The sequence below is a fragment of the Amblyomma mixtum genome, chromosome 4 (assembly GCF_055824585.1).
Source record: "Amblyomma mixtum isolate Tamu chromosome 4, ASM5582458v1, whole genome shotgun sequence".
NCBI classification, from domain to species: domain Eukaryota; kingdom Metazoa; phylum Arthropoda; class Arachnida; order Ixodida; family Ixodidae; genus Amblyomma; species Amblyomma mixtum.
Genome location: NC_143015.1, coordinates 158479296 through 158495963, shown reverse-complemented (window position 1 = coordinate 158495963; position 16668 = coordinate 158479296). Strand labels below are relative to the sequence as shown.

The window sequence follows — 16668 nt, the reverse complement described above, 5'->3', positions numbered from 1 at the left end:
AGACGCATAATAGCTGTGTATTCTTACCCTGTCGTTAACAGTTCCTTTCTTGTTTGATATTTTGTTTGTGATTTTAACTTTTTATAGTGCTCGCTTTGTACATTTTGCTGCATTTTGTGTTTTTCCCACTCCTGCCATAGTGCATATAATTGCGCTGCAGTATGTATAAATAAATAAATAAATAAATATGTTGTTTGTCTGCTGGGGGCATAGGTGGGGAGGCTACCTCAGACTGCTAAACGATGGCTACGAAACACTGCTGAAATGGGACACACTCTTAAAGAGGGACTCAGTCATCGTCGTTACTGTCACTGCTGTGTATATAACTGTGATACTTTAGGGTGCCACATTTACGCATTCTGCAGGCGCCTGCAGTTCAGAACTCATCCCTAAACTTGAAGGTAAAGTTAAAGATGTTCCTAACTGCGAAGCTAAGCAGCCAGCATGTTCAGGAGTGCAGGGCTTTAAGACTGAGCTCCATGTACGCGAAAAAGTAAGCGCGGCGACGACGGCTGTCTGTCGCTCTGTCGCCCACCGGCCAAGCTCCATGCGCTGCGACAACGCGAACGCGAAATGGAGACAACGATCAGTGTTGCTGGCATAATACACTACAAAGCTGTTTGCGCCTATAACAAGAGTCACATTATTTGCAAGGATTAAAATTTTGGGCAGAAAAATGACAATGTGTTTACAGCTTTGTCATTGCATGTCATTGTCACGGGCGCCGCTGTGTTGCCTGAACGTGGGGCGCCCACCTGTTTGAACCTCGCGCGCTTTCTGACGTCAACCGACCAATACTCGCTAAGCCTAGCAGCACTGCAAACACAGAAGCAATCTGAAAATCTGCGGTATTTTATCGCTAAAATTTTGTGGTTGAGGCAAGTTCAGACAAAGCGAAAGCTTCGTGCGCATTTAGTTTGCCATGAACTTGGGGCACAGCGTAGCGACAACGACGAATCGGTGGTGAAGCAAGATTCCCGGCTAGAGCCAGCGCCATCTTTGCCAGAGCCGGCAATAGGCTCGGTAGTGACGTACGCTGCCAGATTAGCTGCTATTGGCTAATCGCGTTGGCAACTTCCGGGCGACGAGCGAAATTTTCTGTGAGTGCAGATCCGAACGACACGACAAGCGACACGGGTATTTCGCTTCATGCGACGGCGTCGCTCGTCGCTTGCCGCTGTCGCGTTCGCGTGAGTTTTCGCGTACATGGAGTTCAGCTGCACATCCTACCTTGAACTGTGCAGTAATCCATGCATTCGCATACGGATGGCAGCTAGGACCAGAGCAAGATTTTCCAATCATTGAGTTACATCCCCCAAAGTGCAAGGACACATTATGTAGACATTGATGCCATTGTAACCCTAATTTTGGCAGTCGACAGTGGCAATGACTGCAAGTATGCCTGAGCTCTCACCATAGTTAGAGATATTTGTTCAAGTGGACCTTGTTTGAGTAAGTGGAATCCGGAGTGGTGCAGATGAAAAATCGCTAGGTATATCTGCGGAGGGCTTACATGGTTGTCGTCCACACTATGCAGGTGGGCGACTGTGCGGTGTTCCTGTCGACGGGACGGCCCAACCTGCCATACATCGGCCGCATCGAGACCATGTGGGAGGGCTGGGGCGGAAACATGGTGGTGCGCGTCAAGTGGTTCTACCACCCCGAGGAGACCAGGGGGCTGGGAAGGCTCAGGCAACCCAAGGTGAGGAGGGGGCCTGTCTCTCCATTTGCTGCTCTAACATGCGTATTCCCATCAGCTTTTCACTGCCTGTACGTCAGGAGTGGCTTGTACAGTGTTTCACATTCTCGAGGCTAGATTCTTGCGCTGGGCTGGGCAGGGTGTGATCTGCCGTGAAGAGCATTTGTAAGCAGCGTGTTTCCGACAACCACATTTCTTGAACGTAGAAAAAAAAATGCAAGGAGTAAGAGAAATCATGGAAGCGGCACGTAAATGCTGGTCACACCTGACTGTGTGCAGAATTACTTGGAATCTGCGTCTACACTGATTAAAAAAAGGTCTTCAGGTAATGAGACTAGACCGCTGCAGGAGAAACCGAGACTGCCATCACCTGGACTCAGCTAGTTGTGCAATGCACATGACAAGAATACATCAGGCCATTGGCCATTGTCATGTGCTTGTTCCCCGCTAGTATGCAGGTCTATTTTAGCTTTTGAACCTGTCTACCCCCTAAGATCTTAGCTTCATTCACGAATTAAAGCTGTCTAATTCACTTCAGCTCTTAAGACCCTCTTCCCTGTTCAGACACTGTTTTGTTTGGAGGAACATTAAGGTCAGCCTCATTCGTGGCTCTGCAGTGAGGGTCAATATGAAGGCAGATCATGTTCATGCGGTCGATGAAAACGAGTAATCTTTTGTCTATTTTTTTATGTGGCAATTGCTTCCTCTGTAATAAGAGTTGCAGTGAAAGGTAGAACCAATGGGTTAGCTGGGCACATGCGCATTTTGCAGCAGAGCATTTTGTCTGAGTAGGTTATCCGTACTGGGATCACCTCCGTACTTGTTCCGACTACATTGCAGTATAAGCTGCGTATTAGGTACTACATACCTTTTGTGGTAATGCTCCCAAGCTTGCAGTTATCTGTAAAGCACAGAAATGTAGAGAAGTCGTGTTGGTGCTCGTGTAGCGTATTAGTAGATCGCATGCCACCTCCTTCATGTCGGTGCGAGAGTTTGGCGGCGCGAGTCTTTAGGCGCGAGTCTTTAGGCGCGAGTCTTTAGGCACGAGTCTTTAGGCACGAGTCTTTAGGCACGAGTCTTTAGGCACGAGTCTTTAGGCACGAGTCTGTAGGCACGAGTCTGTAGGCACGAGTCTGTAGGCACGAGTCTGTAGGCGCCAGTCTGTAGGCGCCAGTCTGTAGGCACGAGTCTGTAGGCGCCAGTCTGTAGGCGCCAGTCTGTAGGCGCCAGTCTGTAGGCGCCAGTCTGTAGGCGTGAGTTTGTCGTGAGCTTGTTGGCCCAAGCAGTGGCACACTTAAATGAGTCTTCTGACGTCTGTGTGTGTGCACCATGCACAGGGTGCACTGTTCCAGTCTCCGCACGAAGACGAGAACGACGTGCAGACCATCTCGCACAAGTGTGAAGTCCTCTCCTGGGAGAAGTACCAGGCATCCCGGACGTCCCGCGACGAGGCCACCGGCGATGTCTACTACCTCGCCGGAAACTACGACCCCTACGTCAACGCCATCTCGATTTTGCCCTCATTAGCTGCATTGTGATCTGCGACCGGATGCGACCACCTCGGCTCGCTCTCAGAGCCGGGCACTTGCTTGCCTGGGGATGAAGAGAAGAATATGAGAGGAAAGTAGCAGCCAGGGCTACTGATTGCTTGCCAGGAAGGCCACCTTTGAGACGTGCAGCGACTCTCAAAGAAGTGCTCTCAATTGGGTGCTTGCATTTCCCGTCCCATGCAGTGTGTCTGCACAAAAACGTAACAGAGAAGCAGAATCAAAAATGTCCGAAGACAGGGGGGGGGCTACAGAATTCAAGTCTCGATTTACTCGTTTTTCGCGATATTGACATGCCTGCAGTTGTTTACACCTCGCGTTACAAAGCTCGTGCGGTGAAAAAGGCGTGGCAGCCACGAGTATGTCTCTGCAGGTATCCACCTGTCTTAATGTGTATATAAAGCAGATTCTTTTCATTTCTAAAGCACGTTTGAATCGTCATCTGTGCATGCTCTTCTAGGACAGGCACGGTGCACCCACAGCTGGCAATCAATCAGTGTCCCGTTGTTGCGGCATGTCGCAACGTTGTGTGGGCTCTCTTCACCTTCTTCAAAGAGAGGGCATATCAGCGGATGTCAGGGGCCAGTGTTGATATATAACAGGGCGGGCTGTCTTCCAAAGACGGGGAGAATATATGTAAAGGGGTTTGAGCTGTCTTCTGCGGTTTTTTTTTATAATTATTATTATTATTATTCCCTCGTTGCGTTTTTGTCACCGTTTTTGCGTCCGTCTGTGGACTGTCATCTTTTTTTTGTTTTTGTTTTACATACACAACACACACGCACACACCTTCTCTTATTGTGATGCTAGCGTGGAAAGGGCTTTCCACGAGAGGGGCACGTGCATTGCGGTCCTGGTATCGTACCGCAAGGTGAAGACGGAAAGGATGGAACGGAAGTGTCCGTCGGAGCTTTTGGAAGGGCGACTGTGTACAGTTATACCGCGAGGTGAAGACGGAAACGATGGAACGGAAGTGTCCGTCGGAGCTTTTGGAAGGGCGACTGTGTACAGTTATTTGTACTATACTCTCTCTCTCTCGCTGTCTCTTGTGTCGTGTGTGCACCAACACAACATTGTCCCGTGGGTCTCTCGCTCTCTTTTTAATTTTTTTTAGTTTCTCGAAACAAGGCTACTCGGCAGCCTCCAAGAGATGCCGACTTGAAGCATCAGTTATATGAAACGAGTAAAGACATGCAAGTTTTGGTCGCGTGTTCATTCTTTGCAAGGATGCACGAGGCGTTAGTAAAGATATATCGCCGCGTGGAATCTGCCTGTGCTCAGTAAGTATTTATGAATGAATTCGTTTTCTCATGTTTTCTCATTTCAGTTTTAACAGTCAGATGGTGACTATGACATCAAAGTCCAGTTCAGGTTACATTAGGCATAAAAAAAACAGCGATATTATAGTTGCTAGCTTTGTTTATCGTCACTCCGGCTCTTGGAGCCGGCTGTCGTAAGAGGTGTATCGAATAAAAACAACAAAGCTGCTATTAAATCGCAAGTTTTCTGTGCCCTGTGTGACCCGAGCTGAATCGTGACGCCATAGGTACCGTTCAGCTTTGAAACCGAAATCGAAACAACATAAGAGAAGGAATTTGATTATAAATTATTTACTGGGCATAAGCAAATCCCAAGTATTCATCCATGTATGCCATTGTTTTATGCACCATTCCAAAGAGAAAAAAAAGTCACGCAGCCAAAAATTAGCTGTCAGTACTCCTTTAAAACAATGCCTGTGAGCACCTTTATGTCTCTCTTCATTAGAGCCACGCGGCGGTTAGAGCCCTCAACTCACAGCCGAGATGTTCATTTGGTCAGCACTTGTGAACCTGTGTAAGAAGATGAAGCGAGACCTCTTTGGGAAGCACTCGGCAATCTCGCATGTAAAATACGCGTTTGGTTTGAAAATAATTTAGATGGACACGCGCAACAACTTCATCTTCAACTCGTTTTTTTTCCCTTTTGCATGTGGAGTTGTAACGCAGCTAAGCACGCGTGACTAAAATTGCCTTTAAGACAATTCTGTACAGGTTAGTTTCTCGGGGGGCTGTTGGCTAGGCTTGTTTTTTTTTTTCTCAGATTATTCTTTTTTGCGTATTTTACAGCTCGTCTTTTCTTACGCACACAGCATTGTAGTAAACCCGCGCGAGATGCCGTGGCATACTCGGCATGTCTCTCACCCCCTTCGTCTCTATGCATTTTTCTTCCTCCCTCACGTGTCTGGAAAGCGTGATGATGGAGGGTGCCTGCGCGCACCGCCGCGTTCGTGGAAAACTTGTGCTCCCACGTTGTCAAAGTTTTTCCGCCGTTTGTAACACAAAGCCGCCCCCCTTGTTCGCAGCAGCGGTGGCGCATTACCACCACCCACTCACTGTCTGCTCGTGACGGGTACGAGCACAGTCGTGTGTGTCGTTTTTTTTTTTTTCCTCGTGTCGCTGTCGTGGTCATCATGGCTGTAGAGTCATTACATCATTGCATGCACGTGTCGTGCATTTCACCCACCTGGCTACGAAGAAACGCTCGCTTCTGGTTGCTTCTCTTCCGTTTTTGCTTTTTCTTTTTTCGTTTGTGCATTGCGGCAAGCTTTTTCACGCTGCCTTTGTCGGAGTTGGTTTTGGAAACGGCTGTGCTGAGCCATTGGCTGTGGTCGAAGACGTCCAGAGCCTTGGCTGTCGCGAAGAGTGAAAAGGTTAAGGTGTGTATCGAGTGTGGCGATTTTTTCTGTCCCACACGTGTTTGGAGGCTTGGAAGCTGGCCTCGGCAGAGATATGTCCTTTGTGATGGCCTGCACAAGGACAGTTGTTGTAGCGTGTGGCACAGTTTAACTAATGCACCACTAACTTTCACGAATTGTTACCATCTATGGGTGACTTCGAGAGCAGACTGTTAGGAAATGCTATGCTCCTGTGAGCGCCGATATTATTCTAAACAGATTGCATTCCGCCTGGGCTGTGTTGAGGCCTTTTGGTTAACATAGAACCTTCAACTGAAACAAGCATTCTTCACGTTTCTGTGGTGCTTAAGGTTTAACATTGAGACTATGTGTAGCTTGCACTTTGCAAGTAAAACACTTGTTGGCTGACTCAACCCTAATACAACGCAAGCAAGTTGAATAGTCATTTTAGTGATGCCACAGAAGCCTGTACAGCTTCTGGGTGCATGTGGAAGTAATGCATACATAATGACACAGAGCGCATCTAAACTGCTTTTAAAAAAATGCTTTAGTGATGTTATGTAGGTTGCCAGTCATTGTCTTAAGAAACTCTTGTGCAGTCTGTACGAGAGACACGTGCTCAAAGCCCGCGTGGCTTGGGACGATCAGGGTTGTCCTATCTTCGGATCTCTTTAGGGTGAGTTGTTGTAGGGTTGAGTCAGCCCGACATGTTTGTGCCATGGAGTTTAGCCGCAGTGACTGCGACGTGCTCGAGATTCCCAGGTTTGTGAACGCTGCCAAGATGGCGGGTGCTTCGCAGTGTTGATGACAGGTGGCGCACTGATAGCCAGATTCGGCAAGCCAGCCAGCCTTTGATCACATGTTGTGGGCCAGAGGTAGGGACGTGCGCGATTGATGGCAGCTAGTCGAAGAAATGCCGGTGCTGAGCAGCGCTTGCTGTGTTTGTTGTTGTGTACGACGAGGCCACCTTGTTGGTATTGGTGGTGCACGAGTTGCTGCACGAGTTGCTGGAAAGGGGACACTGCTTTCAGAAGGGTTGTCAGACTTGCTGGTTTGCAGCTGTACTCGACCTAGCTAGAGCGAACTGAAATTCTAACCAGCCTGGAAGGCCACAGGTTAAGAGCAGAGTTCACTCAGAAGGCAGCACTCGGACCATGACCACCTATGAACAGGCTGAAATCAACCGGCCGTTTGCTCCCTATGTGGAGAGAGCGCAAAACTGGGCTGATATACGAGGCTAAAAGTGGGGGGTCAGTTGATAAATTGTCTTGAATATGTGCGCTACTTGAAACTGCAAAGCGTCGGGACAGGAACAAGCGATGGAGAACAAAAGGAAGGCACGAACTTGCAGCTGTTCATTGCAAGCACCTTGAATGTATAAAATCCGTGTCAAGATGCTTGCAGTATACAGTTGCTAGTGCCTTGCGTTGTCTGTCATTTCTTTTCTCTCTTCATGCTTTGCAATTTCAAATCGCATTACATGTATTCAAGATTTCAGAAACAGCTTCGCGCACTTAAAAGCCATCCATCACTGTGCAGGTAATCTGGAGTTAAGCGTAACCTACGTACAGATGACATTTACAGGGTAGCACCAAGACTACCCCGCCGGTAATGGTCTCACTTTGGTCATTTGCCATCTATTCAGCGATGGAGTATTACGGTTATGCACAAGATTGCAATCAGTGGAGCAGCTTCTAGCAGAGCGCATATATTGTTACACTCTCTACAGAAAGGAGTAAAAAGGGAGTAAAACACGAATACGCTCATATGGGAGTAAAAAGGGAGTAAGGACATTCTTACTCCCTTTTTACTCCCATATGAGCGTATTCGTGTTGAGAGTGCAGCACGCGCACAGTGGTGGCGCGCAGTACGTGCTATGTTAAAAGCTTCTATTGTCAAACTAGGAATACGTCTCAAGTTTTCCCCGGGCCCATCCAATTGGCCCGTACATATCCGAGTAGTGCGGCTTACCAGCTTGGAAGACGTTCTCTTCTGAGAGCAGTTTCTTGTGTTTAAGGAAGCAGATTGTAACAGGTCCACCAAGTGCTTGTTGGGTCTAGTTGGAAATGTTGAGACGATACGAGAGTTTGGCGGCCGAGTTTTGACCGCAGTGACGTTTGTGGCTCCGGAGAGAGTGTTTATTTTTGTAGGTGCGACGGTTGCGTGACCCGTGAAGGTCTTCAGTTTTTCTGTACATAGGCGAGTTGCCAGCTTATCATCTCTTCTGCAGTTGTGTTGCTCGACTTGTTCTGTCTCTTGCCCTGTCTGCTAACAGGAATGAAAACCGACTGTGATTTCACTTGTTGAAAAAAAAAGGAAGCGGAGGTCGTTGAATGTTGGCGCCTGGGGTTTCCTTCTCACTTTCTGCAGAGCTTTTTTTTTTTTTTTGCTTGACGAGTTCCTCCGGGAGCAACCAGCATGGGCGAGGAAAGTTTTTAAGTGGAAACGACAAAAAAAAAGTGCGTTACAAAGTCTGTTGTGCCATACGTATGTTCTGGGTACTGTTTGGGTGGAAGTAATGTTGCGTACTGTTCCTTGTTGTTTGTGTTTTTGTTTGCGCTTGGCTGGCGTTGATTTGCAAAGGGCGCTTGTTGGAGACAAAAAATGGAGAAATGCTTTGTGCAGTGTGAATGAGTGTAGTTGTCCCTTTTTTGCGTGCATCAAGGCTAGGTGCAATGCTCAGTTTGCCAAGTCCTTTCTGGGCTTTTCCTTATTTTTTTTTACCTTCCCTGTTGGCGGCCTGCTCTGGAGAAGCGTCAACTTTCGCGAGCTTCTTTGCTGTCTTATTCAACTGCCTTGTTTTTTTTTTTTGTATACTGTTTCACAAACTACTCAATGACCACTTGTCAGTACAGCATAAAATTTTTCACTAGATAAAAACCATTTAGAGTCATCGTTTGTGCATTCCAGTGATCAGAAGCAGGCAGTAGCTTATGAACTGTATCTGTGCGTAATTTAACAAAACTGCTTTTCTTTAGGCTGTTACAAATTATTAGCACGAGAGCAAATCCAATGCAAAAACCATTTGTAATAAAAAATGGGTAAACTAGCTCAGAAACATACTGCTAGGGTTTGCTATAAATTGGCATAATTAGTTGGCAAAAACGCACCAGATTTGGCATATGCGTGCCATTTGGTAGTCATGAACCACAGTTTAGAAGTGCAGTTTAGTCATTGGCTCCCAATTTAACGTGCGCAGGAATTTTACATAAAGAAATATAATGTTACAGCCTATCCCCTGCTTTGAAAAGGTCTAGTACTTGACCATCTAAGAATTTTTGGTCAAAACTTGCAGCACAATATTGGCAGTTTGCCTTCGTGGTGAAAGTTTTGTAGCTTAAGCATGATGCATTGAAAATGTTTGCCCCTTTGCTGAGGTGCATGTGGCAATGTTTACAGAAATTCAAGTCCAGCTGCAAATCAGCTGCAGTCAGCCCGCGAGTGGCATTCTTCAGAGCAGCTCGTTAACAGTTCCGTTTGTATATGCTTACTCAGTCTGTTCTGCATTGCTCAAGGCTTCAGTTTCATTTTTCAGCTTTTGTTTCCGTTCATCGACTGTGCCCAGATCTCCGAGGGGGAAAAAGTCTTCCCCCTCAGCACCTTCTTGTGCTTTTGTGTTGCGTTTTTTTTTCCCCCGTTTACTTTTTTGTGCATCTTTGTCTTAGCCATACAGGACAGCTGTCTAGTTTGTACAGAGCTTGAGTTTCTCTCTCCGCACACATGTCCAAGCGACCATTGTGACCGACAATGCGCTAGTTACGCACTTAATAAAAACGAATCCATAAAAAGGACTCTGTTGTGTTGCCTCACCTGTTGACTGGACATTTTAGGTTGCAAGCCCTTATGGCTGGCTTTCATATTAGAAAGGGACACTGAGGAGAGCTCTATTAATATGTTTTTTATAGCAGAATCCGATAGTTCGGCATTTCATGGCTTTGTTGCCACTTGGCCGGCAGCGAAAGATGCATTTATTTCTAAGAAATTTGGATTCGAAGTTGAAAAAGTTTTTCCCGCCGCTCTGATTCAAACTTGGGATTCTCCTATGACGACATAGGACTAAGTGACGTGAAACATGACGTGCACATGACGTAACGCAGACTCCATGATTTCTGGCGGCCAGCAGTGCGGACCAGCAGCAGCCGAAAAGAAAGCTACCGCCGGCCGCACGTTGAAGGCATCTATCGGCTATTGCGGCCGTCGCTTCGTTTACGTTTGCATCGGCGTTTTGCCAGCGTTACAATGGATCCCGTTCTCGAAGTCGTAAACAAAGTTCTAGCAAATAGACACATTTAGCATACCGTGTACCTTGTTTACCGTTAGTGGAATACCGGGAGCCTGCATAGCGCTGTGAGCAGGTGCTGATTGGTCCCGGCGCTGCAGGAGCGCGCGTAGCTGTCGGGTACGTGGCACCATCTGGCGACGTCAAGGAGATTTGCGCATGCATTGGCTGCGCCTCAGTGATTTGTGGCTTCTCGGGTCCTAGAGTTGCTAGAACTATTGGTTCTAGCAACACTGTTTTGTCCTATGACCTCATCACACTTGTACTTGCGAGTTTGGCCTGTGGCGGCGATACCTGTATTTTGGTTCTTGCTCTTTTCTACGTTACAAGAGCTTTGTTGTCAGTATGAATGGCGTTTTTGTAATCAGGAGCTGGTATTCTGTCGATGCAAGTCAACTTCAATTTCTCCTCAGTGTCCCTTTAAGAAGGTAAATGTGAACCCGGCTAGTTCGGTAACTGTCAAATTAATGCAAAAGTAAACAGGATGAAAGAGAGACCAACAGAGCAAGCGCTACTTACAACTGCTGGTTTATTACGAGCGACACAGTTGGGAGCATTGATAATGCAAAAGCGGAACGGTAATAGCGGAAAAAGAACATCGCAGAACAACAAATGATGAGATTGCCTAGCTATCAAGGCGTGCAACTTCTGTAGTGCACTAACAAAACCGCCACCTTTTAACCTGGGGTTCTTCAACGTGCACTGACATCGCACAGTACACGGGCCTCTAGAATTTCTCCTCCAAAGAAATTCAACCGGCCGTGGCGGTTGAATTTCTTTGGAGGAGAAATTCTAGAGGCCCGTGTACTGTGCGATGTCAGTGCACGTTAAAGAACCCCAGGTGGTCGAAATTTCCGGAGCCCTCCGCTACGGCGTCTCTCATAGCCTTAGTCGCTTTGGGACGTTAAACCCCATAAACCAAACCAAACCTTTTATGCTAACTACATAAGCTTTTACCATTTCGCACAGAAAAAAAAAAAACAGCACAGACTGCATTAGCACGTTTGTTGCTCTGCTAGCGACATAAATTGTGTACTTTGGCAGCTAGGCAATCGTCAGGTCTTTTTGTTGTTTTTTGGTGCTCTTCGTCCACTATCCATCACCATTGTGTTTTTGCGTTACTAATGCTCCCAATTTTTTGCGTTCATAATAAGCTTTCAGTTGTTAGTAGCGCATGTGTTGTTTCATTCTCTTTACTCGTACCAGTGCTTTGTGAAGCAAAGTGTCTAGTCTGTAAAATACAATGCAGGAATGTTGCTTCGATGCAAGCAAGGCTGCATTAATATGTACAGTTGCATGCTGTACTACAAATACGCCACAATTCGAGCACTGGCGCTGTGTTATTCAGCACCAGCTTGGTGTACAGAGGGCACGGTGAATAGAACCCACATTTCGAGCATTACGAGATGAAAAAGCAGTGGCAATGCGAAGCTATTGGGTACTTGTTAAGGGGGGACACTGGTCTTGAAAAAAAAATTTTTATTAATTTAGTCATAGTTACGAAATCTTCGGGGAGTATGTATTTTTGTGTGCCGATTCTAAATATGTCATTTATTTTCATGTAAAACAATTCCTTGAGCACTTATGCACTTTTTATGCTAATATTTTGCGGAGAGTTTCGAAGAAAATTTGCTGCGGGAAACTAGCTGAAATGTATGCCATTGGGTTCTCTTGACACCAAGGAATACAATAAGGGTGAAATTGTCTTCCTGCCTATCATAGAACTCAAGTTATAGGGTTTTGAAGTTGGCGCTTCTGAAATGAGAAGGAAAGTGTGTATTCCTGTTTCTGATGTGGCAGCTTCAGTACCCTATTACTCAAGTTCTATGAGAGCCAGGATGATAACTTTACCCTTATTGTATTCCTTGGTGTCAAGAGAACATAATGGCACACATTTCAGCGAGTTTCCTGCAGCAAATTTTCTTCAAAACTCTCCGCAAAATACTCGCATAAAAAGTGCATAAGTGCTCAAGGAATTGTTTTACATGAAATTAAATGACATATCTAGAATCAGCGCACAAAAATACATGTGCCCTGAAAATTTCATAGCTATGACTAAATAAATAAAATTTTCTTTTCAAGACCAGTGTCCCCCCTTAAAACAGCCCTATAACGAATGCAGCTAATGCCCTAGGTGGGAACTCCAGTTCACTGCAGTGCAGCTGAAAATCTATACATTCTAGTGTGCTGGGGACCACTGTACACAGCATAGAGACCCTGCGAAAGGAGTGACGTTTTTGTCGCTGTTTGCTCCTTCCAGAAACACCTGTAGATCTTTCCGAGGTTTGTTCAAAGCCATTATATTTATCAGAAGCACACCACATGTACGGTTCCCCATGGAAGTGCACAGGTGTTTTGCAAGTGCAACAAAGCAGCTATTGGTCATGGGTCATGGGTCACGTGATGTGCTCCTGCTGTGAGCGCTGATACTTAATGGAGCCGCCGCGGTGGCTCAGCGGTTATGGTGCTCGGCTGCTGACTCGAAAGACGCGGGTTCGATCCCGGCCGCGGCGGTTGAATTTCTTTGGAGGAGAAATTCTAGAGGCCCGTGTGCTGTGCGATGTCAGTGCACGTTAAAGAACCCCAGGTGGTCGAAATTTCCGGAGCCCTCCACTACGGCGTCTCTCATAGCCTTGGTCGCTTTGGGACGTTAAACCCCATAAACCAAACCAAACCAAACCGATACTGAATGGCGCTATGAAGCTATGGGAGAGCTTGGATTTTTTTAAGAGCCTGCAAAAGATACAAATGCCAAGTTTCTATAGCCATTTTTCGTTGTTTTCAATAAGCTGACTTTGCCAGAGTAACGGTGAGTAATGCCCCAGCCAAGAAAATGCAAGGGTGGCTCACAGATGGGCCACAACGCACAGGTGTTAGGGCCCCGAAAATCGCTGCCGCAGTGAACGTGTTGTCATTACCGACCCTCCCTAGTTTCACACCGCATGGCAATGAATATCTTCTCCATATAAAATACTATTACTTCAGAAATTGTTTGCTACATCCCACATCTTTCAAACTCTCCCCCCCACCCCACCTTTTTTTTCCATTGCCACCAAACACAGATCACAGCCGTTAGCTGCCGAGTTCTCTCAATGTCACAAACATAGGTGACAAGGGGGGCAGTGCAACAAAAAAAGCACCGCTGAGGCTTCCTGTTAAGAACAGAAGAAAGAGGGGGAAACTCTTGAAAGCACTGAGGGACTACATTTGACGGCTGAAAACTGCCACAACACAGATCGCCTTTTAAAACTTGCAACAAGGGGCAGGCTTTTTATACTGCGCATATTCTAAAGTTGTCTCAAATCCCCTTTGTTTATTTATTTATTTATGTGCAACACCGAGAGGGCATTATTGCAACTGAACTACCCATTCACTGCCAAAGATGCTATGGGTGGAACGTCACAGGAGAAACCAACCAATGATCATCGCAGCATAGGCACAGACCACAACGGTACATTTCAAACAAGGCACTCTGTGTTTTTTTTTCTCTCTGTTTTCATTAGCTTTCTTCAAGAATATTTTACACACACTTCCAGCGAGGCAAACTGGATCTCACACCTTCCCCTGACATGGACTTGAGTAATCCTCTGCCTCCTATCAACAAGAGAAAAACATCTCCGCATTCTCTACACACGAGAATGAATTAGAAAAAAAGAGGATAAGCATGTTGTCAACTATAAGAACAAAAGGTCGCCGAGGCCCCCTTCAAGGTCACTCCGTCATCTGCAAGGACAGGGCTTCTTTGATCCCGCAAGAAGCAGCGCAAAGCAGCCAGCCTTCGCGTGGTCGTTGAGAACTGCCGTGTTTGTTGATGTCTATGTGCCTTCTCCATAAACACCGTTGCCCATGCGTCTCTAGCTGTACGCCGGGAGAGTTCCAGAGTCCCCATTGCGCCACACTTGGTACAGCCTCCAGAGCACGACACCGACGGCCAGGCCTGCCGTGAGGAGGTGGGCGGCTCGTTTTTTCCGCTCGTCCCTTCGCACCAGCACCAATGGCTGCGGATTGGCCAGTTCCCGCAGGGGTAGCCGGTCCAAGACTGCACGGTCCTTCTCAACCTGGTAGTGGATGCAGGGGTCCGTGGCCCACGATACGGAGTACAGCGCCGCACAGAAGGCGCTGACGCCGGCCAGCGGAGCGCCGATCACAAACAGGGTGTGGGCGGAAGACGGTGTGGGAGACGGCGGGCAGAGCAGGAGCGTGGTTGCCAGCGATCCGACTCCAGACAGGAGAGACGTCTGGTGGAGACAGTTCCCCAGTGCTATCCAACGGGCCGTTTCCTCGCCTAGCCGCCGGGGTTCCACGATGATGGAGGCTGGTCCTGCCTCCAGGGCACGGTCGAAGTCCAGCTCAAACGCCTCGTGCGAGTTCTCGCCTTCGTACAGCTCGTGGATGATCACCCACTCCGGGACGTCAATGTATTCACTGGAAACATGCACGGGAACACCTGTAATCAGTCTGTGTAAAGTGCATGCAGTGAAAAAGATATGCTCGTGAGACTGTCTCTCTGAACAAAGCTTATATGCTTTTCTGATATCAAAGGGTTCTCCGATACATGTTCTAGCAAAAAACCGATACAAAGCAGCGAGGCTGTATAGATCCAAGGTAAGGTCACAACAGCAATTTGTGGAAATGATCAAACCTATTGCACGATAAAGTATTGTTTTTGACAGTCGCCGCGTGTGCTGTTTCAAAAGTGAAAAAAAAAAAAAGTTGCTGCATATCTGCATATCTGCAAAACTGCATATCTGGGCTTAGTTTAACCAGCCTTGCAATGCCTCAACTTCTAGCTCATCCAGACGTGCTCAGCTGTTCGTGGCAGGCACACTGTCCAGTAGACGTAGCCGAACAACTTCGCAGTAGAAAGTTGGGCGGCCCCAAGTCTCTCAGAGGTCCAATGACACTGCGCAGTGTGAAGGACGAGGGATCAACCGGCCGGGCTATCTTATCGACCGCGTCGGCACACTCGCGACATCGACGGGCCATCGCAACACTTCGTTTGCCCCCTTCGCGCACGCTATTCCTGCAACGTCACCCGTGTATCAAGCGCCGAAACCGCGAACTCGAAAACGGAGAAAAGCGCGTTGCTATGTGCACAATCAATTTACGCAAACGCGCGCGACGGAGGTGGCTCAGACGCATCGAAACCGTCTTTCTAGGACATAACACAAACAAAGAACACTGTGTACAAAGTTCGTAGCAGGAAAGCCCATTAGGCCACGCGTAACTACGAAGGTGGTTAGAGTAGAGGGCTTGAAACATAGTTCCAAGCAGCGGCCGATCCTAGAAACACCACAAGCGAACGCTTTTCACTAACGAACACAAAACAACAACGCCAAAACACGCTGACACGTCCTGTGCTTCACTAGAGCTCTCGCTACACGCTGCGAAAAACCTGCCTACGACAACTTTCGGGCTTCCTCATGAGGTCGGTAAACTTCACCGACCTCTGAGTCAGTAAGTAACGTAAACAACTACCCATAAGGATGCCAATGATCCCGTTACGCATATTTACTGCGAGCATACACAGTGCGTTACTGACACGCAATGAGCGAGCGGATAAACAGGTTACTTTCCTTGGAGTCGCACAAAGGCGCTCTAAAACGACGCGACGGCGAACGAGCACAACGGCTGTTGACGCGCAGACCGACTTCTCGATGCTGTCACGCACGTTACGGCTGTCAAATGCGCAGGAAAGTAGAATCGGTGTGTAATGCATGCCCTGTTTTAGCTGTAACAACAATCAGAGACTATTTTTCGAAGGAGAGCACGTTGAACCACGGCACCCTTCCTAGAGTCATGTGGCCGCAGCTACTTAAGAAAGAACCGTTGTAGCTTTTGGGGTAGCGTCAAGCAGCGATGCAGGTGTGACGACATGCACAAGAACCGCCTGCGATCTTCGCATTCTGAAAACTTTAGCGTGTTGTTTACACAAAAGAAAGGACACGCAGTGATAACTTACGTCTTCTCCATCGCTGTTTACCACGGGAGGCCAACTGACTGGCTTTTGCCGTCGACTGCAACAAGCCCGGCCGCAAGTCCGAACTTTGCAAGGCAGCGCAGGCACTGCGTGATTTCTCGTTCAAACATTTGCGTTAAAATGAAACAGTGGTATGTAGAAAGCTTAGCAGGTTTGACTAAATTCTTTAAGAGTCACGACGTCGCCGACTTCTCTTAAAACAACAACAAAAGAAAACGTTTCATGAGAGAGACTTTTCGGATTTTTGCAGTAAGCCGCTCCGCCACCGCATTTGCTGAAGGCGCACGCTGACTTGCTTCAGGCGGCGGTGTCGTTAATTCGTCTACTTTCGCCGTGACGACCCTAAGAGAGTCTTTAGGTTGTATATTCTGCTTCTAAATTTAAAAATATTTATAACAAATATATTAAAATAAACAGATGCTAGCGTCTTCTATCAAGCATTTTCAAACAACAATAATGTTATTTAAAACGTAATAAGTTAATAAAATA

The 16668-nt window shown here is 47.2% G+C and overlaps 2 protein-coding genes across 7 annotated transcripts in view; one reads left to right on the top strand and one right to left on the bottom strand.

The window, feature by feature from the left end:
• The window catches only part of wge (BAH domain and coiled-coil containing protein winged eye), a 227804-nt gene extending 223057 nt beyond the window's left edge, over positions 1–4747 (top strand). For all 5 annotated transcript variants that reach the window (XM_089541068.1, XM_089541069.1, XM_089541070.1 and 2 more), the window contains 2 exons: positions 1538–1702; positions 3037–4747. In XM_089541068.1, coding sequence (XP_089397194.1) covers positions 1538–1702; positions 3037–3237 — 366 coding nt within the window. In that variant the 3' untranslated portion in view covers positions 3238–4747. The remainder of the gene's footprint in view (positions 1–1537; positions 1703–3036) is intronic.
• An 8755-nt stretch (positions 4748–13502) lies between these two features.
• Positions 13503–16415, bottom strand: Pmi (Transmembrane protein Pmi). Of its 2 annotated transcripts, none has more exons than XM_089541064.1 (2): positions 16162–16415; positions 13503–14657 (listed from the first exon to the last, which is right to left on the bottom strand). In XM_089541064.1, the coding sequence occupies exons 1-2, from the start codon at positions 16170–16172 to the stop codon at positions 14054–14056; spliced, it is 615 nt and encodes a 204-aa protein (XP_089397190.1). In that variant the 5' UTR covers positions 16173–16415; the 3' UTR covers positions 13503–14053. The 2 variants fall into 2 exon arrangements, with proteins under 2 accessions (XP_089397190.1, XP_089397192.1); XM_089541066.1 differs by having other exon boundaries at positions 13503–14624; positions 16162–16406.
• Positions 16416–16668: the final 253 nt, after the last annotated feature.